General features: G+C 31.4%; 2 protein-coding genes across 2 annotated transcripts in view; one reads left to right on the top strand and one right to left on the bottom strand.

Annotated features, from left to right (window-relative positions):
- The window catches only part of Smp_094710 (putative alstrom syndrome protein), a gene marked incomplete at its 5' end in the record, with an annotated part of 4944 nt that extends 2871 nt beyond the window's left edge, over positions 1-2073 (bottom strand). Inside the window, one exon of the mRNA XM_018794817.1 lies at positions 104-2073. Within this exon, the coding sequence (XP_018649192.1) occupies positions 104-2073 (1970 nt within the window). The remainder of the gene's footprint in view (positions 1-103) is intronic.
- A 2577-nt stretch (positions 2074-4650) lies between these two features.
- Smp_196900 (hypothetical protein) overlaps positions 4651-27352 on the top strand; it is a gene marked incomplete at both ends in the record, with an annotated part of 41747 nt that continues 19045 nt past the window's right edge. Inside the window, 8 exons of the mRNA XM_018794816.1 lie at positions 4651-4940; positions 6972-7100; positions 9800-10029; positions 13858-13937; positions 16303-16464; positions 18241-18365; positions 24064-24172; positions 24485-24763. Of these exons, the coding sequence (XP_018649191.1) occupies positions 4651-4940; positions 6972-7100; positions 9800-10029; positions 13858-13937; positions 16303-16464; positions 18241-18365; positions 24064-24172; positions 24485-24763 (1404 nt within the window). The remainder of the gene's footprint in view (positions 4941-6971; positions 7101-9799; positions 10030-13857; positions 13938-16302; positions 16465-18240; positions 18366-24063; positions 24173-24484; positions 24764-27352) is intronic.

Genomic DNA, 27352 nt, shown 5'->3' with positions numbered 1-27352 from the left:
GAGGTGCAGGGACAGTAGTCACTTCCTCAGACACTGGAGTTCTGGGAATCGAGTCTGCAATCACTGACACATCTGCAGGTGGAGGTGCAGGGACAGTAGTCACTTCCTTTTAACTGGAGTTTCTGGAATCGAGTCTGCAATCACTGACACATCTGCAGGTGGAGGTGCAGGGACAGTAGTCACTTCCTCAGACACTGGAGTTTCTGGAATCGAGTCTGCAATCACTGACACATCTGCAGGTGGAGGTGCAGGGACAGTAGTCACTTCCTCAGACACTGGAGTTTCTGGAATCGAGTCTGCAATCACTGACACATCTGCAGGTGGAGGTGCAGGGACAGTAGTCACTTCCTCAGACACTGGAGTTTCTGGAATCGAGTCTGCAATCACTGACACATCTGCAGGTGGAGGTGCAGGGACAGTAGTCACTTCCTCAGACACTGGAGTTTCTGGAATCGAGTCTGCAATCACTGACACATCTGCAGGTGGAGGTGCAGGGACAGTAGTCACTTCCTCAGACACTGGAGTTTCTGGAATCGAGTCTGCAATCACTGACACATCTGCAGGTGGAGGTGCAGGGACAGTAGTCACTTCCTCAGACACTGGAGTTTCTGGAATCGAGTCTGCAATCACTGACACATCTGCAGGTGGAGGTGCAGGGACAGTAGTCACTTCCTCAGACACTGGAGTTTCTGGAATCGAGTCTGCAATCACTGACACATCTGCAGGTGGAGGTGCAGGGACAGTAGTCACTTCCTCAGACACTGGAGTTTCTGGAATCGAGTCTGCAATCACTGACACATCTGCAGGTGGAGGTGCAGGGACAGTAGTCACTTCCTCAGACACTGGAGTTTCTGGAATCGAGTCTGCAATCACTGACACATCTGCAGGTGGAGGTGCAGGGACGGTAGTCACTTCCTCAGACACTGGAGTTTCTGGAATCGAGTCTGCAATCACTGACACATCTGCAGGTGGAGGTGCAGGGACGGTAGTCACTTCCTCAGACACTGGAGTTTCTGGAATCGAGTGAATCGAGACTCTATTCACTTCTTCATTCACTTCTGTATCCTGGCCGGTGTTATTAATATCTATCATTTCTTGTTTTATTTCGGCTGTTTCGTCTGCTGGTTGTTCATCTTGTATTTCTGTTTTATCTCTTTTTCTAATTTTTTTGATTTCTCTTTTCGTATTTTTTGATTGTGCTCTTTTCTCGATATTATTGTGATAATTGTTTTCATTTAGTTTATTTTTCGTTTTGTGTTTGTTTTCTACATTCTTGATAGTGTCTTTTTTGATCCGCTGATTTTCTTTGTGTTCATTCTTCATTTGTATTCTTGTTTGATATATGTTGTTTTTTTGTTTACCTTTTTTATTTTTATTTTCCGTACTTGATTCGTATGGATTTAGTGTTTTTGAATCAAAAGCATTTGATGAACGTTTTTTTCGGTCTATTTTTCCTACTGATGTTATGTTATATTTTGTGTTGGATAAGTGATTTGGAATCATTTCATCACTTGTGTTTCTAGGAATAAAAGGTTTCCTTTTTGAATCAAGTTGTTTACTTTTTGTTTCTTTTGTTATTATTGTAATAGAACATTCTTTTTTACTACATAAATGATGAATGGATTGATTTTGTTTTGATAAAGTTGAATTGTTAATTGCTTGACTTAAATGGTTATTAGTTTTTTGACGTTCATTGGTTAATGAATGGTTACTTCCTTTACTATCATTATTATTATTATTATTATTATTATTATTAGTAGTAGTAGTAGTATTCATAATATTGTTTTTTATAGTAGTAGAGCCTTGTATTGAAGCAACGTCTTTGAATAACAGCTGATTATCATTATCAGTAATAATATGATTAGGAATAATATTATCAAATAATTTGGTATTATTATTATTATTATGTAATTGCTTACCCATTATATTGGATAATGTTTTAATATGTTGATGAGCAGCTTCGTCGTTTACAATAGGATGTGAATTAATATTAATTGGAAATAATATAAATAATATAACAGTCATTATAATCATTATTTTAATGGATTTTATTCTTTTTAATCGGAGAATCATTTTCAGCGAAAAATTTGCTGATTCTTTTCTTCTATTTCTTTTCTGGTAGAAAGAATTCGACGTTTTATTAGGGTTTCAGTAGTTCAATTTAAAGTAGTTGTATGATTAATATTAGACTACTTTTAAATCCATATGAATGTTATTAGAGATTAATCAAATGAAAGACTAAGTCCATATCTGTTAGTTCAAAGTTTTTGTTTCAAACTATATCACTCATTTTTTGGTATACAGATATATATTGGATGATTCGAACATGCTATACCAATAAACTCTCTCTTCTAAATCTAAACATTGCGTGGGTACAGATAAATAAGGATAGGTTTGTCATATATATATCAAGTCTATTTCTTTTATATAAGTATAAATATACAAATCGAATTGGACAAATAGTCTTCTCGTACACTTTATACTTATGCATATATGTAAACATGTATATACACATTAGTGTATTTGTTATAAACATCTAAACGAACAAGATTTGATAAAAGTATGAATTTCATATATGGTTTTTGTTGTTAATTCCATTCATTTACTAATAATAATAATTTGCATCTTAAAAAGTGTAAGCTAGTCATCAATACAATGGAGAAAAATTATCCAAGAAGAAGAAATAAATGTAGACAAGTCTTTAGTGTTGAAGAATAAATCAATTTGCATGTTTTGATTAGCTTAATGACTACATACTTGTTACTTAATAAGTATCTACAAACATAAATATAAACATAACTATTCGTAGATATAATTCTGCATATAATAGTTATTCAATGAGTTTTTATGATTAACAGAGATAGAGGACATTTGAATTATTAGCAATTATTGATGGTACATATCAAATCATTGATTTCTGAAAGGAACACACAGACTGTATTGTAAGACTACGACTATTTATTTCAGAGCTACTGTCTTCACAGGTGGTATCTACTTTAAAAAATATGAATTGTTCAGATTGCACAATGAAAAGTATCGCAAATGTTTGCAGCTTACCAATAATACAATTTGAATAAAGTGAGCGTTTCTCGATTGATGTAAACCATCTTGGAATAGCGTGTAGTTGCTTTTGACCACATTACGAATCTCAAATCCCGAATGAGGATAACTTTTACTCGTGTTAATCATGATGTATCATTACGCTTATCTTAAATATAAATTTTTTGTAATTAATTTGTATTTAACACATGCGTTACACTTGACATTATTTCTTAACCGGTAAAATAAGTACATGGAACACGGTTTAACCTGGATGCTTAACTTACAAGAATACTTTAGTATTTTTAATTTTCAAGAAAAAAACGAACTGTTTAATTGTCAGATGATAAACAATCATAATTTTCAACACTTAAATAATTAAAAACCACTTGATTTGTAGTGTTAAGCTATGTCTATGTTTAAGAATAATTCAGTTTCAGTTTCTTCGGATACTGTGGACTTTTAACAAACGTATGTTAAATCTTGGTATTTAGACATGATACTGTTAGATACTGTTAGATATAAGAAACATCAAGAGCATATCGTTAATTTGTAGGTAAATGATAAATTAATAAGACACAGATGATTCCTGTTAATGGATAATGATGAGAACAGAATTATGTTTAGTACCAAGACTTATGCAAACTAATTGAAAAAGTGTTAATCCCTGCTTGTTAGATCAGCTATATGTGGCTCATTTGCTGTGTAAAGACTTATGAACCCAGTTTCGTGCAAGTTTTCTCATTTATGAATCCAGAAAATAGATCAAGGATAAGGATCGCAGCAGAACAACAAGAGTTCATCTGTTTCGTGGTTTTCCTCCAGATGCTTACAACGCGGAAACGGTCAAACCCTTTGGTCATAGCTTCTCACTAGAACTCCGAAAATCCCCTCTCGAAGCTAGTCACTAGCGAGCACATGACAAACTTCGAGAACGAATTGTAAGAGTTCTGGTGAGAATTCGTGACCAGTGAAGCTAATCCGTGTCGAGTGTCAGACAGTTATTCACCGAAGATGGCGGAAAATGTTCGCACAATGTCGCGGATGGATTGAAGGTAAACACTAATATCGTTGGATGTCAGCTCAGTGGTCTAAGGGTCAAGTGTTCACGTGCGAGGCTGAAGGTCTCGCGTGCCTGATCAGAGATGCGCATTGCTGGGGAGTCTCACACTAGGATGAAATGGCTGTCCAATACTTCCAGATTTTAATGTCGATCTAACATTTGTTGGCCCAAGATTTCAGTGAAAATCAACAATCTCCACAACCTTATACTGTTAAATATATTTTCATTAATAAAATAATGATTTTTTGGGGCTTAATAGTGATAAACTTTCCCAAAGTTTATAATCTTTCCTTATGTTTTGTGTAGTGTTCAACTTCAGTAATGTTCAGGTATGATTTGTTCATGTACATGCCACTCCAGTACATTGTTCATCTATCGTTAATGTAGAAACATTGTGTTTTCTAAATGAAGTCTTCAAATATTCATAATACTTTTCTTATTATACAGATATTTATCAATATTTTAGCCAATAATTATCAACATATTACGTAACTATTATCCATTTTATTTTATATTTACTCACAATGTATTAAGGACCAGAAGGATGGATGGCGTCAATTGAAACTGGGTCAAGTTGTTTCACTGAGTGTCTTGGTAGTATAATAGATCAAATGTGTCGTAAATCATCTTATTCAAATTCTGTTAAACTTATCAATTTAAATTATTCAAATGAAAATGTAGCACAAAGTTTTACTTACCAAGTTGTATCAGTTTTGAAGGGGACAATTATACCTTATAGTCTAAGAAGATTTTTGTGGCCTCTGGCATTATTTACAGTAGCCGAATGGACTAGATCAGAATTTGAAAATCCAATTATTTGGAATGGACATAAAATGAGGTAGAATTGATTTCACAGAATTTATTGTCTTTTATAGTCTTTTATGAGGATGATTGTGAATGAATTAAGAATAATGTAATGCAAACAGTCTTGATACTCTACTTTAATTGAGTTAACTATTATTGAGTCACTTCACTTTTAAAGATTTTCTTAATACATTAAAATTATAATTCATTTAAATAATTTGTTAATCAACTCATTAATACTTAATTATTGTTGATTTCACATTCATCTGTGAAACCCATTTAGTATCTTACAGATGTGATGAGATTCTAAATGAATATAAAGATTTCTTAATTTGGTTTCCTCTTATATCCACAATAATACTAAATTGATTATCCATCAGAAGGTTATCCTATTGACTTAAAATATCTTTTAAGTTGATTTTCATGAAAAGTACTGAGCTAAATAAATTGCATTCTAATGAATGACAGTAAATACTTTTGGCTTTACTGTGGAAGGCGTTTGACAGTGTGAACAGGAGAATATTATGGAAACTTCTTTGACACTATGGAGTCAGTTCCTGAGAAGATTGTCAACATTATCCAGAACTCATATGACGGACTACAGTGCAAAGTCGTGCATGAAGGATAGCTGACGGATGCATTTCCAGTGAGGACCGGAGTCAAACAGGGCTGTCTACTCTCCCCCTTTCTATTTCTTCTGGTGATTGACAGGATTATGAAGACCTCGACATCTGAGGGGAAGCACGGAATACAATGGACAGATCAGAATCAATTAGACGATTTGGACTTCCTAGATAACCTTGCCCTCCTATCCCATATACACGAATAAATACAGACGAAGATGACTAGTGTAGAAGTAGCCTTTGTATCAGTAGGCCTCAACATGCACAAAGGAAAAAGAAAGACCCTCGAATACAACACAGAGAACACTAACATAATCACACTTGATATAGAAACCCTCGAAGATGTGGAATCGTTCGCGTACCTAGGAAGCATCATTGATAAACAAGGAGGATCTGATGCAGATGTAAAGGCAAGGATTGGCAAATCAAGGGTAGCATTCCTACATTTGAAGAACATATAGATCTCGAAACAAATGTCAACCAACATCAAAGTCACAATATTCAATACGAACGTCAAGACAGTTACACTGTATGGAGCTGAAACTTGGGGAACTACTACAACCATCATCAAAAGTGTACAAGTATTTCTAAATAGTTGTCTACACAAGATACTCAATGTCCGTTGTTAGCCGGATACCATCAGGAACAGCCTACTGTGGGATAGGACAAACGAACTTCCAGTTGAAGTAGGAAAAGACTTTGGAATTCGATAGGATATACACTGAGGAAATCATCAAACTGTAATACGAATCGAGCGCCAACTTGGAATGCTGAAGGAAAACAGAAAAGAGGAAGGTCAAAGAACACAATACGTCGGGAAATAGAAGCGGAAGTGAAAACGATGAACAACAACTGGAAACAACTGGAGAGGATTGTCCAGGACAGGGTTGGATGAAGAATGGTGGTGGACGGCCTATGCTCCTCCATGAGGGGTAACAGGCGTAAGGAAGTAGAAATCCTTATATTGATCGCAAATAAATCATCACCGATGGGAAAGTCTCCCAATTTTGCCACAGGTTCGTTACCTAAAGCCAGTGCGTTGCTTTTAGATAAGAAATATAACAATTGACAATACTGATTTCACATAGTTATAGCTGTTTTACTCCATTTATGTTTGTAAATGGCCTGGAATTGAAATCCTGGTCAGGAAATTTGAAATGGTTTAGATGTATCATTAAAGAATTGTAGATTAGCTGAGACTTCTATAAAGCCTTTGAAAAAACCATTTTCTAAATAATAAGATTCAAAAAGCTCCACCGTATGAATAAGAAGTGTAGGATTTAGAAGCTGGATCTTTAGGCCCTAAACTATTGAACTGCTAACATAAATATCACTGCTTTAACCTGATAAGCCTGAAAATTTGTTTTGGATCTACACAAAGATTCCTGTGAGAATTTCATAAAAAGACTTCATATTTTCGTCATATTTCACTTAAAATCAAGAGAATTAGAATCAACTGCTCGAAGAAATTTTGGTGTTTTATTGGCGTCTGGAACTGCAAAACTTGGACTGACTACTCCAACGTGTTCAAAATTTGATGACATCATTAATAAAACTGTGAAAGAGGTGAGGTATTCAGTAAATTTATTATAATGATTGGGTGATACTGCAGATAAATGATAATGTCATTTCTTTTTGAAATCCTTGTTCATATAAATACCCCAAGTGCTCATCAGTACATGTACGTGGTTATATGATCCGAGATATAAGCTAACTCACAATGAATGTGCTGTAATGAAGAAAAGAGATTATTTAAGGTTATATATAAATCTCTAATGAACAGTAAAACAATTTTGAATTAAGTAGTTAGTAGAAAAATTATTTTTAAAATTACATCACAGTACAAAAATGTCAAATTTTACATGAACTTTTCATTATTTATTGTGGAATATTCATTGTGCATATTGTGCGAAATACCTCGATATAGCCTTAAAATCAATTCCCAGTGGATGAGACTTATGAGGATTATTACAATAATTTTATTTGTAGATGTTCTTTTTCAGATGCTTTACCAGCCAAGGCAATCCCTCTCACTGACTATTTTTGGGGGGTTTGATATCTAACTATGAGACTCTAACTTTTGGATTGTAGGTTTGCGGATTGAATCTCTATCTACTCATTCAATGACTGCCGACTAATCTGAGTGACAAGTTTTCAGAAATCATTTAGCATTCTTACAGTTCCGTTGATCAATAATTTCGGCATATTCATTCCTATAATTATCTACATCCCTTGGTACACGGGATGACAAATCGTATAGTTTGACTGATAAACTGTGAGGTTATGGGTGCGTATGTGAGAGTGAACGCTTTTATACAATTCAGAATTATTTACAATTACTATGATTTATCTTGTGAATAACGTTTAACTCATCTTATTTCACTATAATAGTTAGAATTTTAATTCTGTGAGACAACTAAGAGTACCCTAATCATCTGACAATAAATTCTATTAGGAAGAATTATCTATTCAGACATAATACAAAAGAGTGGTTCAGCGAATTCATTCTTAATGTTGTACAATCAGAAATACATACTTTTCCAGTAATAACAACTGAGAATACGTTTGTAGATAATAACCATAATTCACTGAACATAACAACAGAAGAGCAAAATAGACAAACAACAAAATTGACATTTTGATCAAGATAATGAAGATTTACTTAATAAGACATTCATTTTTTATCAAGAATGAGATGGATGTTAGATAACGATTAATCATTATGGAAATCAGTTGAGCGACATGATGAAATGAAGTGAAGAAACGGAAATGAAATGTAGTTAGAAATGAAATAGCAATAGAAATAAATTACGTTTCCAGTTCCGTAGTGTAGTAGAGAGAGGATGATGGCTTGAAAAATTATGTGTTAAGACAAGAATGAACTAGTTTCCTTAGTGTTCAATGTTCTGGTTCCGCAAGTATTTTACCTTAAAGATGATTGTGCCGCGTTCACAATGTATTTGGTTATTGAGCCTCCTATGAGTCCATTGCTGCCTCTTTGAGATCGCTTTGATTACGTAATGGCCGACCAATACACCAAGATATCATCAGGAACAGTTGAATTGCTATGTTCAAAGCAAAGTGACGAGATACATAAGTTTATCCTTAAAGTTATTGTTGAATATCTGTCGAGCGTAGAACAGAAACCTCAAAGTTGGTGGGAAAAATGTATGTTTTGTAGGGGTTAGAAATCCTCACCCTTAAGATATTTTCAGATTTTTCACCAATATAATCGATCTGTATGTTCAGAATTTCCTTCAGCACATAGATTATTAATTAGTTTAGAGATTTGAGCCTCATAACAGTTATAATTATTTTCGATAAGTGCGCTTCTTAAGTTTGGTTTTCCTTCTCTGACATAGAAACTGTAAATTCATCGGATGGGTGTTACTTAAGATATCATTAACTCCTTCTTCTGATTAACAGAACCCCTAGATGTAGAAACGTCCTAGGTAATCAATCCATAAATGTTTCCTGTAAACAGATCTTCCATAAGTTCGTTTTAACGGCTTCTCATTATGTTTATTTCAACTTCATAGTTTTATAACGGCGGTGTTGTATTTGTTTGTTTTATCAACTAACAAACATTTATGATCACATTCTAAAACTATATAATCATATTAATAAAATTTAGTTGGATAATAAAACAAAAAAATCACCAGTTCAAATCAAGGTAATATAACGTTCTTATTGAATGAAGGAAATGTAAGTACTAATTTTAATGACATTATCTTCTTAATCATCACGTAATTCTATGTTATACAATAAAACAAAAGATAATCATTTAAATACCAGACAATAGTTTGTTTGAAATAATTGGTTCACTAATAGATCTAGTAGATTAAACAATAAAAATTGCCGATCAACTCAGATTATCTTTATCCTACATATTTTAATCTTACCATCTTCATCACTAGTTTACATGATATATTATGGAAAAAGATTTTTAAAAAGTTTTGGGGAATTTGTATCGTAGAATAATTGATCATTACTAATTTCACATTCAATCCAATGATAATACCTCGATTCATTTTCTATTGAATGTAAAATACTATTGATAATACGTAAAATAGTTGAAAGCATGAGTCAATTGAAGCTGGAACACCAAGGAAAACCTGAAAGCACTGGACAGTCGTTTCGTCCTATAGTGGAACTCCTCAGCAGTGCGCATCCACGATCTCGTAAAATATTATTCAATAATATGTGTTTATTACATTAATAAAATAAAGTAAAAGAATTTTGTAAAAAAATTTATTTTTTTCTAGATAAGTCTAGAACTTGAAATAAAATTCAAAAATCAACAAAAACAATTTAAACGATTCAAAGAGCAATCAGTGAAAATTTTAAATGTATTTTATACAGCTAAACAAATTTATGATCCATTTTATATTTATTGGCTTCTTCCTATACATTTTGCTCTAAACAAGGAGCACATTTATGAATTAATTAAACATTTCCCTGATATACCAACAAAAGTTTCTAATAATTCAGCTGATGAAGGTAATATTATTGACATCGTTGAATACTTTATGCATTTCATAATGTTAAATTAATCGGTTACCAAGTAGTAGTCTTGTCCTTAGCACTGAATAGATTCTATCTATTAAGCTGGAATTTCATCACTATTCTAAATTATGGTCATGTTTCAATTGGTTTGAAATTAGGTGATCAGAAAAGTCTGCATCAATATTTGGAAGTAGGTTTTCGATAGTTATTAATCATTAGAAAAGTAGGTCTGTGATCAGTGAAGAATTAATGTCATCTTGGGGATTCATATCATACTAAAACATAATGACGCCAGTAAGTCAGTTCATAGTGAAATATTATGCAGAATTCATTACATGGCATTATCAAAACGCCCCACAAGAAAATCGAGACATTTCATCAAGATCTACTAGTAAAATGTTTCACAAAAAGGTTACTAGCTCCAGTTTAATTGAAAATGTAATTTATGTCGAATTTAAGGTTCAAAGTGTTGATTCAGTGATCCTGTATACAGTTCTAACCTTTGAATTAGTAATAAACGTTTTAAACAGAATAATGTCTTTCTGGTGAGATATCCTCACAAACTTTATAAGGATGTAGTCAACATGTAAAGAGGAAGTGAGCTCAAACTTGTAACTTTTCAGCTTTATAAAATTAGCAGACATTTTTAATAATTGGAAAGGTATTTTACGAGTAAACAAAATGGTAAGATAAATAGCGCAAAAGCTTAAATCAGATGAAACTCACAAAACCAATAGAATATGTTTTATATTTATGCTTAAAACAAATTTATTTTTAACTGATAAATAACTAAACCAATATGTTAAAAGTATTATTTTACAATTTAGTCCTACAATCAAGTTCCGTGATTCAGTAAACGTGGAAAAGTACCCTCTGATAAACGCTATCTCAGTTGTCTTTAAAGTAATGTGGAAATCGTCAGAAATGTTGTAGTTAATTGCGCAAGCGAGATCTATTTTTAATTTTTTTCAGAATATAATTTGCGGATTTATATTTACTAATTCCCTTACACATGGTCTTGATTTTGGCACAATGTTCTTTATATTGGTTCCAATTTTTAATAATGTCACCCATAAACAACTATTATAAATGTCTCTTATTGGCATATATGCAACCTGTACGGATTTTTTCGATATAGTCTTAAGTTACAAGAGTTAAAAGCAGAGATGAATGATGACTAGCATCCATCTCTCCTTATAATACTATAAATAGATTTTATTTACTTCCTTAAAAATAAAAACGAAAGATGATCTTTTGTCATGTTATTCAAACAAAGTTTCAGTAATTAAGTATAATGAAATTAATCACATTGTCAAAGTTCAGATGATAAACTATCTAAATTATCCGACTATATTTTTTTATTTAGTATCATATGGTAACTAAACTACTGAACTGGAAAAAAGCTGATTACTTTACACGTCATTATTAGTTATACATATATAGTCGAGATCATGAGTCAATTGAAGCTAGACCACCATAGAAAAACTGAAAGCACTGGACGGCCGTTTCGTCCTATCGTGGGACTCCTCATACCTATAGTCAAGGTTTTTCGAATATCAGGAAAGTAGAAACTATTCAATAATTTAGAAGTATCATATTCTTATCTAATATAACACAAGAAAGTACCAGAAATAAAGAAAGAAAAAAACCATTTTTTTTTAATTCTAGGTATACAAATCTATTCATTTGCTTTATATTTAAGTTTATTTATTGATATAATGAATAAAAAATATGGATTATATCATAATAATATTAACAATATCATTGAAAAAACAATGAATAATATTAATAAACTTCAATGTATTCAACATATTCAAAATGTCTATAAAGAATTTATTCTGGAAAATTCTAATAAAAAATTGAATTTTGAAGTAAGTTTTTAAATAAGATACAATTCATTGTTTAATACAAAAGGTTTTTTAAATTAATTTTTTAAAAAAAATAACGGCGGGAATTTAATAATAATAATAACAAGTGATTATGTAATGAATAGAAATGAAATGAAAGTAAGAAATTGATATGAATTCGCTTAGTATTGTTTGTTTGAATCTTCCCATTGATGTTTAGGACTGCAACTGCTCAGTCTCTTATTGGCATATTTGTATACTGTGCGTATTGCCTCGATGTTGCCTTAATTAATAAGCATTATAAGCAGAGATGGACAGTGGCTAGCAGTGGAATGCAAGACGCACGTTTCGCTCTATTTAGGACTCATCAGCTGGATGTACCTGCATCTCAGAGTTGATGTTCACTCTGGGACTCAAAACCAGTACCTTTCGCTTCAGACGTCATCGCGTTATCCACTCAGCTTCTGAGTCCTGATAGTTACTTGCTTGTGCAATAGGGTGAAGTTTGAATTCACTTATTACTGTTTGTTTGATATGTTTATTTGGTTTAAATAACAAATAAAAAATCTTGCTTATAAAGTAATATGATTGCATTGTATTCTGTTGTATTCTTTACTTACCTACATAAAAGCTTATGGGTTTAATTTAAGAGTTTGATAGAAGATAAGAAGTTGTATGTGCTCAGCTCTAAAAGAATTGAAGCTAAAGTTATACAGAATATAATAAAAAATCTCATTGAAATTACTGAAAAATGTTTAGATTGCTGTAATTTTTCGTGTTAGAATTTAATCTATAATAAGCTTACGTACTAAAGTAAGTATCGTTTAACAGTATGACAAGTAATGGAATCTTTAAGTGAGTTATATATCAGTTGTATACAGGAATAAATAGAAAATTATTTATCTATACTTTTAACCCAATATATTGTAGCATTCATGTTAAGTAAAAGCTTTTTGACATGAAGTAAAACCTACAATAAACCTCAAAACTCTTTAATATAAATGATGAATACTTAATTGCAAGTAACTCAAATTGAATATAATATATTTTAGATCAGAGGGGGTTTTGTGTAGAATTTAGTATTTTCACTGTTGAAATCATGAGTCAATTGAAGCTAGACCACCATCGAAAACCTGGAAGCACTGGACGGCCGTTTCGTCCTATTATGGGACTCCTCAGCAGTGCGCATCCACGACCCGCACCCGCGAGATTCGAACGCAGTACCTACCAGTCTCGAGCCAGAGCCCTTAACCTCTAGACCAATGAGCCGGCCGGCATCCAACGGTGTTAATGTCTAACTTCAACCAATCCACGATTTGGAGCGACCGTTCACCAATTGTCTTCAGTATAATACATTTACTAATAAAAATTTTAGTTTGAAGATTTTAACAAAGCGTAAAGTGTAGGAAGAGTCCAAATATCCGATAAACTTTTGAATTCTATACATATCATAAACATCAGATTAATGTCTCATATCATTTAGGATTCATAGTTCAACTATTAACAATGAACTGCATATAATGACTTTTTAATTATTACATGGATCTCACCATATTTATGCGAATATGAAGCGATGAACAATACCAAACCACTGTGTAGTAACTTTTTAGAGATGCCAAGTTCTTGTGATATAAATGTCAAATAAACATACATTAGTTTGATTACTTTCTACACAGCCTAATACAGTTCATTCTAATTATTCCTCTAAAAGCCATTCTTTATTCATAAGCTTTTAGAATTAAAAACTTGAATTATGATTTTGAAGTAATGTATTCTACTCCTGGGAATTAATTTCAAGTAGTTATGCAAATCCGCCGTTCCTACTGTGAGTTCCAACCACTAACCATCTGTTGTATAAAATATTAGATCTTGATGGTTGTATTTCCAATGTATTGATTGTTAGCTCCTTCACCATGTTCTATTCAAAATGGGGGACAGGTCATACGTTGAAATTAAAAGATTCTTTTATGTATAGTTGCAAAAATGGTTACAAATGGAACATTACTTGATCGTTATTCTGTGATTTATATATTCAACATAAAAGTAACACTCAAGGTTATGCACAATTAAATTCTTCATCAACCTATGACAGATGAAGTTTTTGCTCTATAATTTCAATAGCTAGAAGAAATCATGATATAACGTTGAGAACGACATAAAACGACATGATCTTATAGCCGAAATTGTTTAAACTTATTTTTTAAAGAGACACTTATCATCTTTACTTTATGTCTGATTAATTCAATGGATTAATCTGAATAAATCTAGGAGGTATTTGAAAGTCAAATGATGAATGTGAATGATTTCAATACTGATCAAAAATTAAGTACAATGAATGAAAATGAAAACTCATACCTTTACAATCTCTTAAAACAATGGTTCAATAAGGTAATTGATTGTGTTAAATGTTTATGTTTGCATTGTTTAAAAGTAAGATAGAGATTTAGTTTACTTGTCATTTTCCCTGAGAATTATCTTGTAAGATCTTTAATAATAAAAAGGGTACAAAATCTGTTTTTCCATTCAATAACAAAGTCTCATATATACTTAGAAATATTAATAAGAAACCTTATGGTAGATAAACTACAACTTTCTTCTTTATTGAAATAAAATTTCCTGTCAAAATGTTATGATAGAAACGATACAATCAACTTTACATGAAGTGATACTTGTAATTTCAATTAATTTAAGCTGGAAATGTGTATTAGTGTAGGCTAACCTGATAGTCGAGTGGTTAAGCACTTCTAGATTCTGTGTTCGAACTCTGAGGTCCTCATTACTGATGAGTCATATACTGGAATAAAGCAGCTACACTGTGCTCCTTGGTTTCTTATCTAAATCCGATTGAGGTCAATCAGTGTCAAATGCTAACTAGAATTTATCAAATTTGTAAACTAATATCGTAAATGAAAGGATAATGTGCTAAAACCAGAGATATTCAGTGTCAAATTAATATCTCATAAGAACAGAACTAGAAATAATTTTAGTCATAATGTCTCAGAATTACATTAAAATACTTATTCATATTCATAATTCATATCTACATATTTTCAATAGTTCTTATGTAAATGGTGCTTACAACATAAGTAAGAGATTTTAAGTTTTATAGTTTTATTTCCATTTTATTAAGGAATTCTCATAAAGTAATTATTCCTTTAACCCCGCCTATAGCTCTTCTAGAGTTATTGCCCATCCCAAGCCCGGGTAAAGGAGGAGGGTTGGGCATGGGGTTAGCGACCCCATCCCGTAGAAAACTAACTCCCTAAAAAAACGCTAACGCAATTATTCCCTTAACTGAATTTTGAAACTATAAACAGAAGACTAATTTGATCTTTATGAAAAAAGTGATATGTCACAGTAAATTTCAAACAGTCTGATCATACATAAGCTTATCAAAACATTTTCACATAAAACTATTAAAGATTCATTGAGTACAGGGTTTTTGATAACAACGAATGATAACTGAAAAAAATAATAATCTGAAGTAATATGTTAAGAAGAAAAACAAGTAGTCACACCATGTATGTCATCGAAATAAATTCAAGCTGAGAAAAAGGTGAGATCTAAATTTTCTAACGACTATGGCTTTGGACATTTCAACAGAGAATATGTTTAAAGGCTATTTAAAATTCATTTCTATGATCTGATTATATTTATGATATTGTCTTACATAAATTTTGTAATTTATTAGAGTTCTGTATAACTTGTAGATGTATAGAAGCTAAGCAAAGATTTCAGATTTTTTTTTATTTAAAAGAAGAACTGTTACATAATACTTTTTAAAATAAATTGATGGTCAACACTGTTATGTTAATCAAATAAACAAATTGCAGTCATTACAATGGTCTAAAAGAAGAACCCGTGAATATTACTGAAAAGTTCTATTTATTAAAACAAACAAAATATTTTTAGCTTACAAAACAAGTGAGCTTGAAAAGAAGTGTTCTGTTGACGAAGAATAAGAATAATAAAGACGTATTGTAGTGAACGAGAACACAAGTAGGGACAATTGAATGTACTTAAATACAAAACTACAGAGCATATTAGTAAAATCTGAGAGTCATACAGTAAATACCTAATTTGTGAAATGTCAATCGGTCATCTCAAAATTGACTGTACCTTTTGCAACTGTCAATCAATCACCTCAGACTTCATTCTTTCGTTTCCACAACAATCATTCTTTGTTCTCGTTCACTTTCTTCAATCTTCTTAACCTTCTACTGACAGGTATTTCACTTTCGATTGATAACACATACTACTTTATATCTATAGACATCAGTAGTACACATCATAGTATTATCTAAATGAAATTTAATTTAACATTATTATTTATGTACTTTGGTATTTGTTTGTTTCATTCACTTTAAAAATCCTCAATACTTTTGTTTTATTTCATGTTTTCTTTTTCATTATTATTCAGCTATTCGTTGGTACTGTAAACAGTATAGCATTATTATTTTTTTGGGATCAATTATTTTTAAATTCATTCAATTGTGATATCATTATTGAATTTGCTGAAACAATCTTGGTATTATTAGGTTCAGATATTTTACAAATTAATAATCTTGGTGACATGGAACAAGTAAGTTCAAATGTAAACATTAGTTTTGTTAAATTGAAAATTTTCATTTCAGTAAATAACAATATGATTTTGTGAGACATTCAATTGTATTACATACTATAGAGTAACACTAGTATGATGGAATCGTTTTCACACTTCCTCTGAAGTATATTGGTTCTTTATCTACTCAAGATGAAGGTGAGGTCGTGTGTAACTGCCGTCATTTTCATGTGAATGAAAGTTGCTATAATGTTTTGATTTTGAAGATCTGTTCATATTTCAGTTATTTTTTTATTAAGATATAAAGAACTAGTCAAAAGAATTTCATTGGCGACAAGCATTTTAGAATTCAAATGAATCTAATTCTGTCATAATAAATCAATTTATAGATGAGATCTAGTATGAAAATGTACGATTGTCATCTTGAAAATCGTCTTCAGTAAGATCTTTAAGTAAATAAGGATTCTAAAATTTCATAAGAAATCCCCACAAATTACATTGTAACAGATTAAATATGGAAGACAGATTATATTGAAAGGATCATTTATTTACGCTTATTAGATCTGTTGAAATATATATTTAAATCTATTTATATTTTATAACGAGTTTATGTTATTATCAAAGTAGTCTAAAATATAGATCTATACACTATGTTTTATAACTGAATGCATTAAATTTGTGACCAGTCACTCAATTTAGTATAGAACTGATATTTCGATTGTTAATCTAATTCTTAAGTCGAACGAATCTTTCAGTGATATATATATATATATATATATATATATATATATATATATATATACATAGAGAGAGAGAGTTACTAAAATGACATACAAGATGTCATTCAATAAGCTGCTAACAATATTATTTAAAGTATCTCCTTCAACTTGGAACATTTTTAAAACGAATTCGTCTTCAGTTGTCCATGTAGTTTACCAATGTTATAATGATATTTTATCAGTTTCGGAATGTTATGAATAGATATATATTGAGCCATACGTCTTGTCAAAGCGACGTAATTAAACCAATTTACAATTAAAAATGGAGCACTTTAGCAATTGATGCGTCATGGTCAACTAATGTCAGATTAATAATACCTCTGCATACTTGTGTCATATAATTATTTTATGTATGTCCATTACACTATTACTCAATGAAAAATTGAAGGAACTCTTCTAACACACACATTTCAACAAAGTTCTGAAAGTACTAGTTAGTAAATGAGTATTACAGTTTTTAATAAATAAATTGTACTTTAGTAGAAGGTGAATAAGATTTGTATAACTTCGAATAATCTAAAATCATTAGAAATAATATGTTGTTCATTTATGTTGGTTCCTTGAATCTTCCTTTTGATGCTATGGACTGCAATCAATCAGTCTCTTTTCGTATATATATGTACATCTGGTGAGGATTGCCTTGATACTGACATTAAGTAACGATGATTTAGGCAGAATTCTATGATTACTGAATCCCATAACTAGCCACCATCCAATTCTGCTAATATGATGTGTTATGGGCAGTAAAATAAAATGTATTTATGTTTGATTAGTGCTATTGTGTGTTCTCACTTATTACTATTTTGTTTATCATGGATTTACGTACCAAATGGAAGTTTATCATAAGGTTTATCAAACATATTAAAGTAAATCCATGTTTAATTGAGTGTGTTGCTTGACAAAAACTGTGCACTTTGATTCTACTCTGCATAATAATCCACTTTCACAAGCTAGTTAAGAACAACAACTATATTACTTGCAAATAATTAATTTGGTTATGTTTATTTTTAAACTTTAGCTATTTAACCATGGACCGAATAAACTTCTAACGAAGGACATAATTCAAACATGGAATATGATTCATTCCAATAAAGTTTTAGATGATAATTACTATAAATTAAACAGACTTTCTGGGAAATTAGTGTAAGTTATATGCTATAATGATATCATTTAATTTATTTGCACGAATAAGATTTCCATCAGTATACTTATTTCTGCTTGGTCCTAAAAAAAACGAAATCAAACCGATATATAAATCCCGTAAAAATCCTTTTAAAACTAGAGAGGCCTTGGCAACTATTTTGTTATGAATATAATGACCTTAACAGCGAATAATTAAAATTCCACATAACGTCTAATCAAAGAACTTTAGGGTTCGCCATGAGCGTAATTTAGCAACACAAAACAACTCAACTAATACAGTTAATATTTTGAAAGGATAACAGAAAAAACTACTAAACAAGGTTTATTGTATGGTCATAAGTTTAGATAGTGAGATCGCTTGAGGGTTAAAGTATGTCGTTTTCAGTTACTTGATTACTAGTCTGAATGTTATAGGGTCAAATATTATGACATATCTGTATATGGAATGTAGATCAGAGCCAGCTTCATGAACGCATACTTGATTAAATGTTACAACTATAACATTACATTCATATTTAAGAAATAAATAATTAAGAAAGAGTACTTCTGAATATAAGTACAAAGTATTCCAAACTTCATTTTTAGTTAGGTTGTGAACTACATAAAATTTGCATATGTTATCATGGTACTTTATACTAAATGGAATTTCGAGGTTACATTAAGTATATTAGCGCATATCAGTAGATACAATGCATTATATGAAATTTTATATGGCTAGTTTTCCAAAGATTCATTTGTATTCTATGAAACAGAATACGTTAAAAGTAAAGAAACTAAAGTTTCAACTTAATTCCATGTAGGATTCCAACAAAATTTGAGTCGATTGTAGGTCAGTCGTCAATAGCACAATAATGCACAAACTCCAATTTTAAAATTATGCTCTAAATTTTTAGCAGTGTGTGATAGTTTGCAAAAACTATGTCAGCGGTGTATAATTAATCTGAATTCTATAGTCCTAGAGATTTGTTGACAAATTAACAATTTTTTTCGGTAACAAATCTCGAATGTCATTATTTATTTAAAACCATGAATCAGTAAATGTCCGACAATCTGTAAGCATCGGACGGCCATTTCATCCTAGTATGAGACTCTTCAGTACTGCTCACCCACGATCCCACACTTGAGAATAGACCAAGGACCTTCAGTTCGCGCACAAACACATAAGCTCTAGATCACCGAGCCGACATTCAAAAGTGTTAATGTCTAACTTTATTCAATCCGCGACACTATGCGACCATTTTCTGTTGTATTCAGTGAATAATTGCCTTACATTAGACATAGGTTAGCTCCACTGGTTACAGTTTTTCGAACTGGAACAAAACGGCTTTCCAGTGCTTCCAAGTTTCCGATGTTGGTCTGGTTTAAATCACTTCATGGTTCCAATGAAATTCTTCAATCTTCACAACCCCTTGCTGACCGTCATTATTCCTGTTATGTTATCCTACTGATTGATATTTTACTTTACAGATTTAGTACAAGTTATTTTTTGATCCTATTCATTTGTGTGCAATATTCTTTAGTTACCATAATTAATTGGTTGCTAGTTATATGACGTGTATCGTTTATTCTTTTTGTTTGACAATATAAAATAAGTGTCCTCAGTTTCTCGGATGCTTACATGAATCCTTTAAAACATCTTTCATGTATATACTATTTAGATTCTCTGTTCAAACTATCCCAAAAAACTGTCATATATTCTTGATTTGGATTTAGATATGTTTCTAATTTTACAAGTAATAATGTTTAAAAGAAACGAACAGTCTCAGTAATTTGCCTTGATTAACCTTCCAATAAGTCCAAGGCTTTGATCTTGACACCAAAGTAGGATTAGACCACCATGGTCATATGAAGAATAACAATGTTTTATTATTGGCAGCTTTACCATATTATACAGTCAATTATAACTTGTCTTCAGACTTTAAGAAAACTAAGAATTTAATTAATACTACCACCGGCTTTTGTCAATTACATTGCTAAAAACAACAGTTTAACTGTTCACATTAGTATTTCTCTTTTTATCATGTGTTGAATAGTGTTCGTTAATTGGTCATAAGAAAAACGAAACCTGATACAAATATTCATCAAACAAAGCTATCGCACGACATCAATATAGAGAGACAAAATTATCAAGAGGAATATGAAGGCAGTAGAAGTAGTGATATTATCCATGGTAGTAAGGACGTTTGGACATACAAAATACGATTTTTAAAACATGAATCTTTGTGATAGTATAAAATAATTTTGAAAATCAGAACCTACAGGTATAACATAGCAATTTCATCTTTGTCATTGTGACTTATTTAGAGCCGTACAATTCAATCTTTTCAACCACTTATCATAGTTATCATGTGGATGCAAATCAAGGGGTTTACATATATCAACCTAATTTTGTTCAGCGACCAATGATTTCATGGAGTGATGTCGCATCTCCTTCTGGGTTACCTCGCTCTACTGATCAAAACTACGAGAGCACATATGATCAAACGCTTAAAGCTTATGCATCTATTTTACTGTTCAAGATAATGTTTCATAGGCAAAATACATATAGGGTGTAGTGCTGTGCAGCTTACACACACATTGATTCGCAGACGAGAATCAACTGTAAGCCACATATTTGGAAGGTACTCGACCCGAAGTAGAAAGGTATGCTGTACAGTTCGGCTAGAAAGTTATGAGTTGAAAAAAGACAACTAAGTGTCGGAAATTCTTTAAAGATTCTAGTAGACAACATTCCATCAGGGAGGATGAGGCTTCTGAAGTATGTGAAGTGATCAATACGCTCAACTGTTTCATTAAGTACCACTAGCTCAAGAGTTGAGGAAGAGTAGTCTTCGAAGTTCATCGCATTTTGAGTGAGCAAAACGTATGTCAAGCATGTTTGTATTATTGCTTAATGCGATCAAAATATTCTGATCTGAAGACTATGTCTTCATCAAAAAGGACTATGTCACTTGAATATTCCAAGTCGTTAGGTAAATCTCCTGGTAATATATTAACCATGGAAACTTGGAGAGTGATTCCTAGGTGGATATTTATTACGGAATGAAATAGAAACGGGAATAGCGGTCACTTCTGACGAGCACTACGTTTGGTTGATGATTCTGATGACAGTTCATAATAAGTTCTAACTTTACCAGTAGTGTTCGAGCAGAAAGTCTTCATAAGATTTTTATACTTCGATACATCTTTTACTACAAGTAAATATCTCGGTCTACAAAGTCGAATGCCATCTTTAAACCAAAAGACACAATAACAGTCAAATGCTTTCAAGTATACCTATGCTCTAGAACCTGATGAAGAGTAAGCATTTGATCGATGCATTCATATCTAGGTCTGAAATAAGCCTGAGTTTCCTGAGCTTTCTGTTAATGAATCTTAGTTATGTATTGGTTGATTATTGAGACTAATATTTTAGACGTCATATTAAGTAAATTGACTTTTATACCAATATCACAAAAGGATTTTTGTCCTTTCTTATAAACTGGAACAATTAGCCATCGAGCATTCAAAATTCTATAGAATTAAAAATCTTCCAGGACTTTCAGATACATTACTCTTTGTCAATGACAACTGTCAGAACCTTTTGATAAATTCAAAATAAACTTAGTACATTTTATTTTTTTTTAATTCGATTCTAATTTTGACGTGACTTTAAATTGAATTTTCATTGAATTATCAATTATTCTTTATCTAACTAGACTAATTAATCTTTGGCAAGACAAATAATCTACATCTATTACATAATAAATTAGAAAACCTTCATTATTTAATTAACGTCCATATATTCATTGTACTAGAGAAAATGTGAAAGCAAAAAAAAGTGTCAGGATACTAACAAAATTACTTGCATGTAAATTAGCATTATATATATATATATATGATGTACCTTGGTATGCATAAATTATAATAGTATTCATATTTTACACATTAAGTTAGATAACCATAATAGAAGATAAGTTCTGAACGATAATTTGTGCTGTTATGTAAACATAAATTAAAAAAGAAAAGCACTATTCAGTATAAAGGTACACATACTATCAAAATGTTTATCTATCTATCCATCTATCTATTTATCCAATTAACTCATAGTTATGTCACCAATGAATCAGAACATATCTAAGTATCATAATATGAAAACTAATTAGAAATTATATCGAACACATACAATACTTCAATATATGTAGATTAAAATGTACTAACGTAATTTTTTTTTCTACATGATGTAAAATTTGCATTTTTACTTAAACAACTAAAAGTTGTAGTTATAGTTAGTAGATTTCTAAAAGATTTTAGAAATAGGTTAAAATTGGTAATATCCTCTTACAGTGTACTTAAAAAGTTTATTACTAATTTAGTATGCAACCGAAATAAGTTATGAATTTGATTAAGATTTAAGTTGTGTGTGTTTTTTTTTCTATGTAATATATTATCAGAAATGGGTTTTTGTGGAGATTTAGTATTTTCATAGTTGAAAGCGTAAGTTAATTGAAGCTAGACCACCAGAGAAAACCTGGAAGCACTGAACGGCCGTTCGAATCTCGCGAGGTGAGGTCGTGGATGCGCACTACTGGGGAGTCCCAAAGTAGGACGAAATGGCCGTCCAGAGCCTACAGGTTTTTTCACTGGTGGTCAAGCTTCAATTGACTCATGCATCCAACTATGTAATATATGTCTATAAAGTAGATGAATGTCTAAAGAATCAAAGTGTAGATTATATGTAGATGAAAATTTGAATTATCCCAAATACACATAGTGTAATCTGTCAACTAAGTTTCTGAATACAGTGATCAGCCAAAGTTTATATTCATTTTATATTGAATAAAATTTTTTAAAATTACTATATACATTGACTAAGTTATTGTAATTTTGATGGATAACATAAGTAATTAGATGGTAAACGAAATTGTTTGATAAAATCTTAAAAAGTTAAGGAAATAAAATATGTAACTTGAGTATACGGTCAAATTGGAAGTGAAAAATGTTATGAGAGACGTTAATGAATTAAAATCACACTATTTCACAAATTTTCTGGAAATAAAACCGCAGATGATTAGATATCCACTTATAGGATGGACTGTATCTGAATATCATTGGTTCAATGCAATATGAGATCATTAATATTCACTGTTGTGAAGTAAGTAATCAAGATGAAGTTGATGTGCTGTGCTCTTTAGTTTTTAATATTGAACTACATGATTCCAGTTACTGATGGAATTATATTAAAATTGAAAAGAAATATAACAGTTTAATGCTCCCACTAGGTATTTGATTTCAAGTGCGTTTGTGAAAAGTTTACAATATTTCGCTGTACAAGTTACAAAAACATATAGTCGGAGACATGGTAGTTGCTAGCAATATGCATTGGAAAGAATATACATTATTCAGATGTCGACACCTGAACTGTTAACATCTAACTGGCGATCAATCAATATTTATCGTCAGGATCGATAAAGAGCCAAGAAACGGAAACTTGTTGAAATACTTTGTGCTGAGAATTCTATATTGTACCAAGAATATGATATTGAATAAAGCCACTAATAATGATAATAATAAAATTTAAAAAAACCATATCAGATGTTTTGAGAATCGTAGTGACTTGACTTTTCAGGACATATATAGGCTTTTACATCTGAAATCGTTGTTGGAATCTGTCAATGTATGAAATGAAAATTTTTAATACTTTAATACTTAATTATAGATCAATAACAAAGGAAATACAAGAAACATCGAAGAAATATGTCAATTTTTATTTACAAGACTTTGTTATACATAACATAATTGTAACAACAGTAACAGATTCAAGGAAAGTGAGTTCTATAACAGTCTGTAAATACGAATTTTTGTAAATCAATATAAAAGTATAAAATACTAGACGCTATATCATAACAAGCAGAGATCGATAGTGGCTAGCAATGGAATCCAGGACGCGCGTTTCGTCCCATTTGGGACCCTTTAGTTGGATGTACCTGCATGTCAGAGTTACCGAGACGCGCGTCCTGGACTCCACTGCTAGCCATTATCCATGTTTAACCACAACAGTTGTTTAGTTTGATTTGTATTCTATGAACAGTATATTCATAATGACTTATTGTTTATACTTATCTACCTTTTACCCCTAGATTTTACCACCTCATTTATTTCGTACAAAACTGGACTATATTGTAGAAGATGAAATAAAACAAAGTATTTTAACTGAAACTATACCGACAATTATATTTCATGGAAAAATAACACGAATATATGATTTCATAGATCAGATATATTCTACTGATGAAGAATACAGTAAAAATAAGCCTAGTTCAATTATAAATTATTCATATCCATCATTTATACAAGAACAATCTAAAATGTATATTACCATGTTTCAATTTAATATGGAACAATCTTTCCCTTTCATGGTAAATGTCAATTTTATTGGTAAAAATAAAGGATTCAATCTTTTAATAGTTTGTTTATAAACAATTTAGCTTTATTATTAAAAATGTGTAGAAGTTAATAAAATGCTGAAATTATCCAGTACTCTTGAAATATAGGTTAGTAGATGATAGAATGTTTTAAATTTTCAATACTATGCAAGACCCTCAAATACAACACAGAGAACACTAACATAATCACACTTGATATAGAAACCCTCGAAGATGTGGAATCGTTCGCGTACCTAGGAAGCATCATTGATAAACAAGGAGGATCTGATGCAGATGTAAAGGCAAGGATTGGCAAATCAAGGGTAGCATTCCTACATTTGAAGAACATATAGATCTCGAAACAAATGTCAACCAACATCAAAGTCACAATATTCAATACGAACGTCAAGACAGTTACACTGTATGGAGCTGAAACTTGGGGAACTACTACAACCATCATCAAAAGTGTACAAGTATTTCTAAATAGTTGTCTACACAAGATACTCAATGTCCATTGTTAGCCGGATCCCATCAGGAACAGCCTACTGTGGGAGAGGACAAACGAACTTCCAGTTGAAGAGGAAATTAGGAAAAGACGTTGGAAGTGGATAAGAAATATGCATTTCTAGCCTCAAGGCTCTCTCTCCTGTATACTATTGGGTAGACAGATCAAGGACGTAACAATATACCATATCTATCAACTGGGCCAAAGAAATGTATCCAAATGAATATTTTTGAATTCCCATCATTAAAACGCACAATCATACACTTCACTACTCAGCCACTAAAAAGTATTTATTGACACTTTTAGCGATAAAAAGATTTTACAAACAGCTTTGATATAAAAATTGTTATCTGAAGTTATAACTATTTCAGTTTCCAATGGCTAAGTTTGAAAGCTATTGTGACACAACGATTGGATTTGACTCAGTGTGAACAGAGTTATCTTTGAAGGAGTAATAACTTTTGTTCACCATGCTCCTTAGATTACTTTGTTCTTAAACAGAATTTTTAAATTAAAAAAACACAATTCACACACTTTGAAGAATATTACTACTTTTAGTTTCTAAACTGTGTATTTCAAGGTGATAAAACGTCTTTATATTTTTCAATTCTTGGAATTTGGTTGCCTAACATTAGATAAAAATATTCAGTATCTTTTCCCTCTACTAACTTTGGAAAGTTGCCAAAAATATATAAAAGGCCTCCTAAATTGTTTACTTAAGCTAAATTTTTTTTTTAAATAAGTAGTAATTTAGACATTATTATTTGGAAGCGAGACTGATAGATTCTGGGTTCGAATCTCGCGAAGCGATATCGTGGATTCAATTCTTACATTACTTACAACTGAATTAAGTAGAAATAGTTTCAAATAATCAAATTTTCTGTTTTCGCTGTCGAATTACAGGAACAGAAACTTAAGACCATCGAACCTGTGAATGAGAAAAATTATGTAAAACCCTCGCTAGTTGGCTATATTCGTGTTGCATTACAATATAAAAGGCCAAATGATGATGGAGAAAGTAATAATAGTGAGTTACAATTTGTCTATCTTAGTAATTTTATTACACTATTAAATAATCCTTTATTTCTGAGTCGAGAAATCGTCTACTGAATGAATTTTTAAATAACCATCCATTCGCTCTCTTTACGTTTGATATTATTTGATGAATGTTAGTTAATAAAATAATTTAGAAGTCACAGGTGATGGGCTGTTCCGTCACACGCAGTTAGCTTATTGACAGTTATCTGTATAACGATAATTCTTTTCAATCTTTTCAAGCTTCCAAAATCCCGTTTTCCAGTTTCGTTAACAAAGTATTCCAACATATACGAGATATATAGATTTGTAAAAGCTTATAAACCTTGATTCTGTTGAGGACTCATCTTGAAAGCAGTCTTTTGTTTTGTAGATGATTGGGTAACATTCGGTTGGACACAGATACAGTGTTTTACCAAGAAAGACAACTCCAAATTTGTTGACGAAACTAGTTCGAAAGTAAGTGAAATAATTAAAGAAATCTCATTGACCCTCAATTAACTTATCTTTCAGACAAGAGTAAATCGATTCCGTCAATGTTTGAACTAATTATAGTTGCTCAGTTCATGAGTCGTCATTTCATTAATTTTTTCTAGAGTAAAAATACTTGACTGAGGTGACCTAATATAAAAGGGAGATATACGTATGTGCTTTCGGTTAGCCCAAAACTGAATGGAACGCAGTTCTATCTGACCTGATTTTTAAAAGCCATTCCACTAAATTTCACGAGTAAACACATCTATCTTGGAAAATTTAAAGCATTGTTTTTCTGAGGCTGAAAATTTAATCTAAAACATAATATGAGTGAAAAACAAATTACGAAAAGTGGTTTATCCTTTATCAGACTTGCGTACTTCCCACCAAACTAATCTCTTATTTACAAATTAGTTTCAGAGATATTACTGCCAAAAAAAATTTCTGGAGAATTATGAGATATCCTCGATAATAGACACTTGTAGGAATGAAGAATATAACCAGGAAATATATGAGAATCAAATCTTATACTTCTACAAATATTCTGGATACACCAAAGACCCCTCGCT

The sequence above is a fragment of the Schistosoma mansoni genome, chromosome 1 (assembly GCF_000237925.1).
Source record: "Schistosoma mansoni strain Puerto Rico chromosome 1, complete genome".
NCBI lineage: Eukaryota > Metazoa > Platyhelminthes > Trematoda > Strigeidida > Schistosomatidae > Schistosoma > Schistosoma mansoni.
Note: the sequence above shows the minus strand (reverse complement) of the source record. Positions and strands in the feature narration are given on the sequence as shown.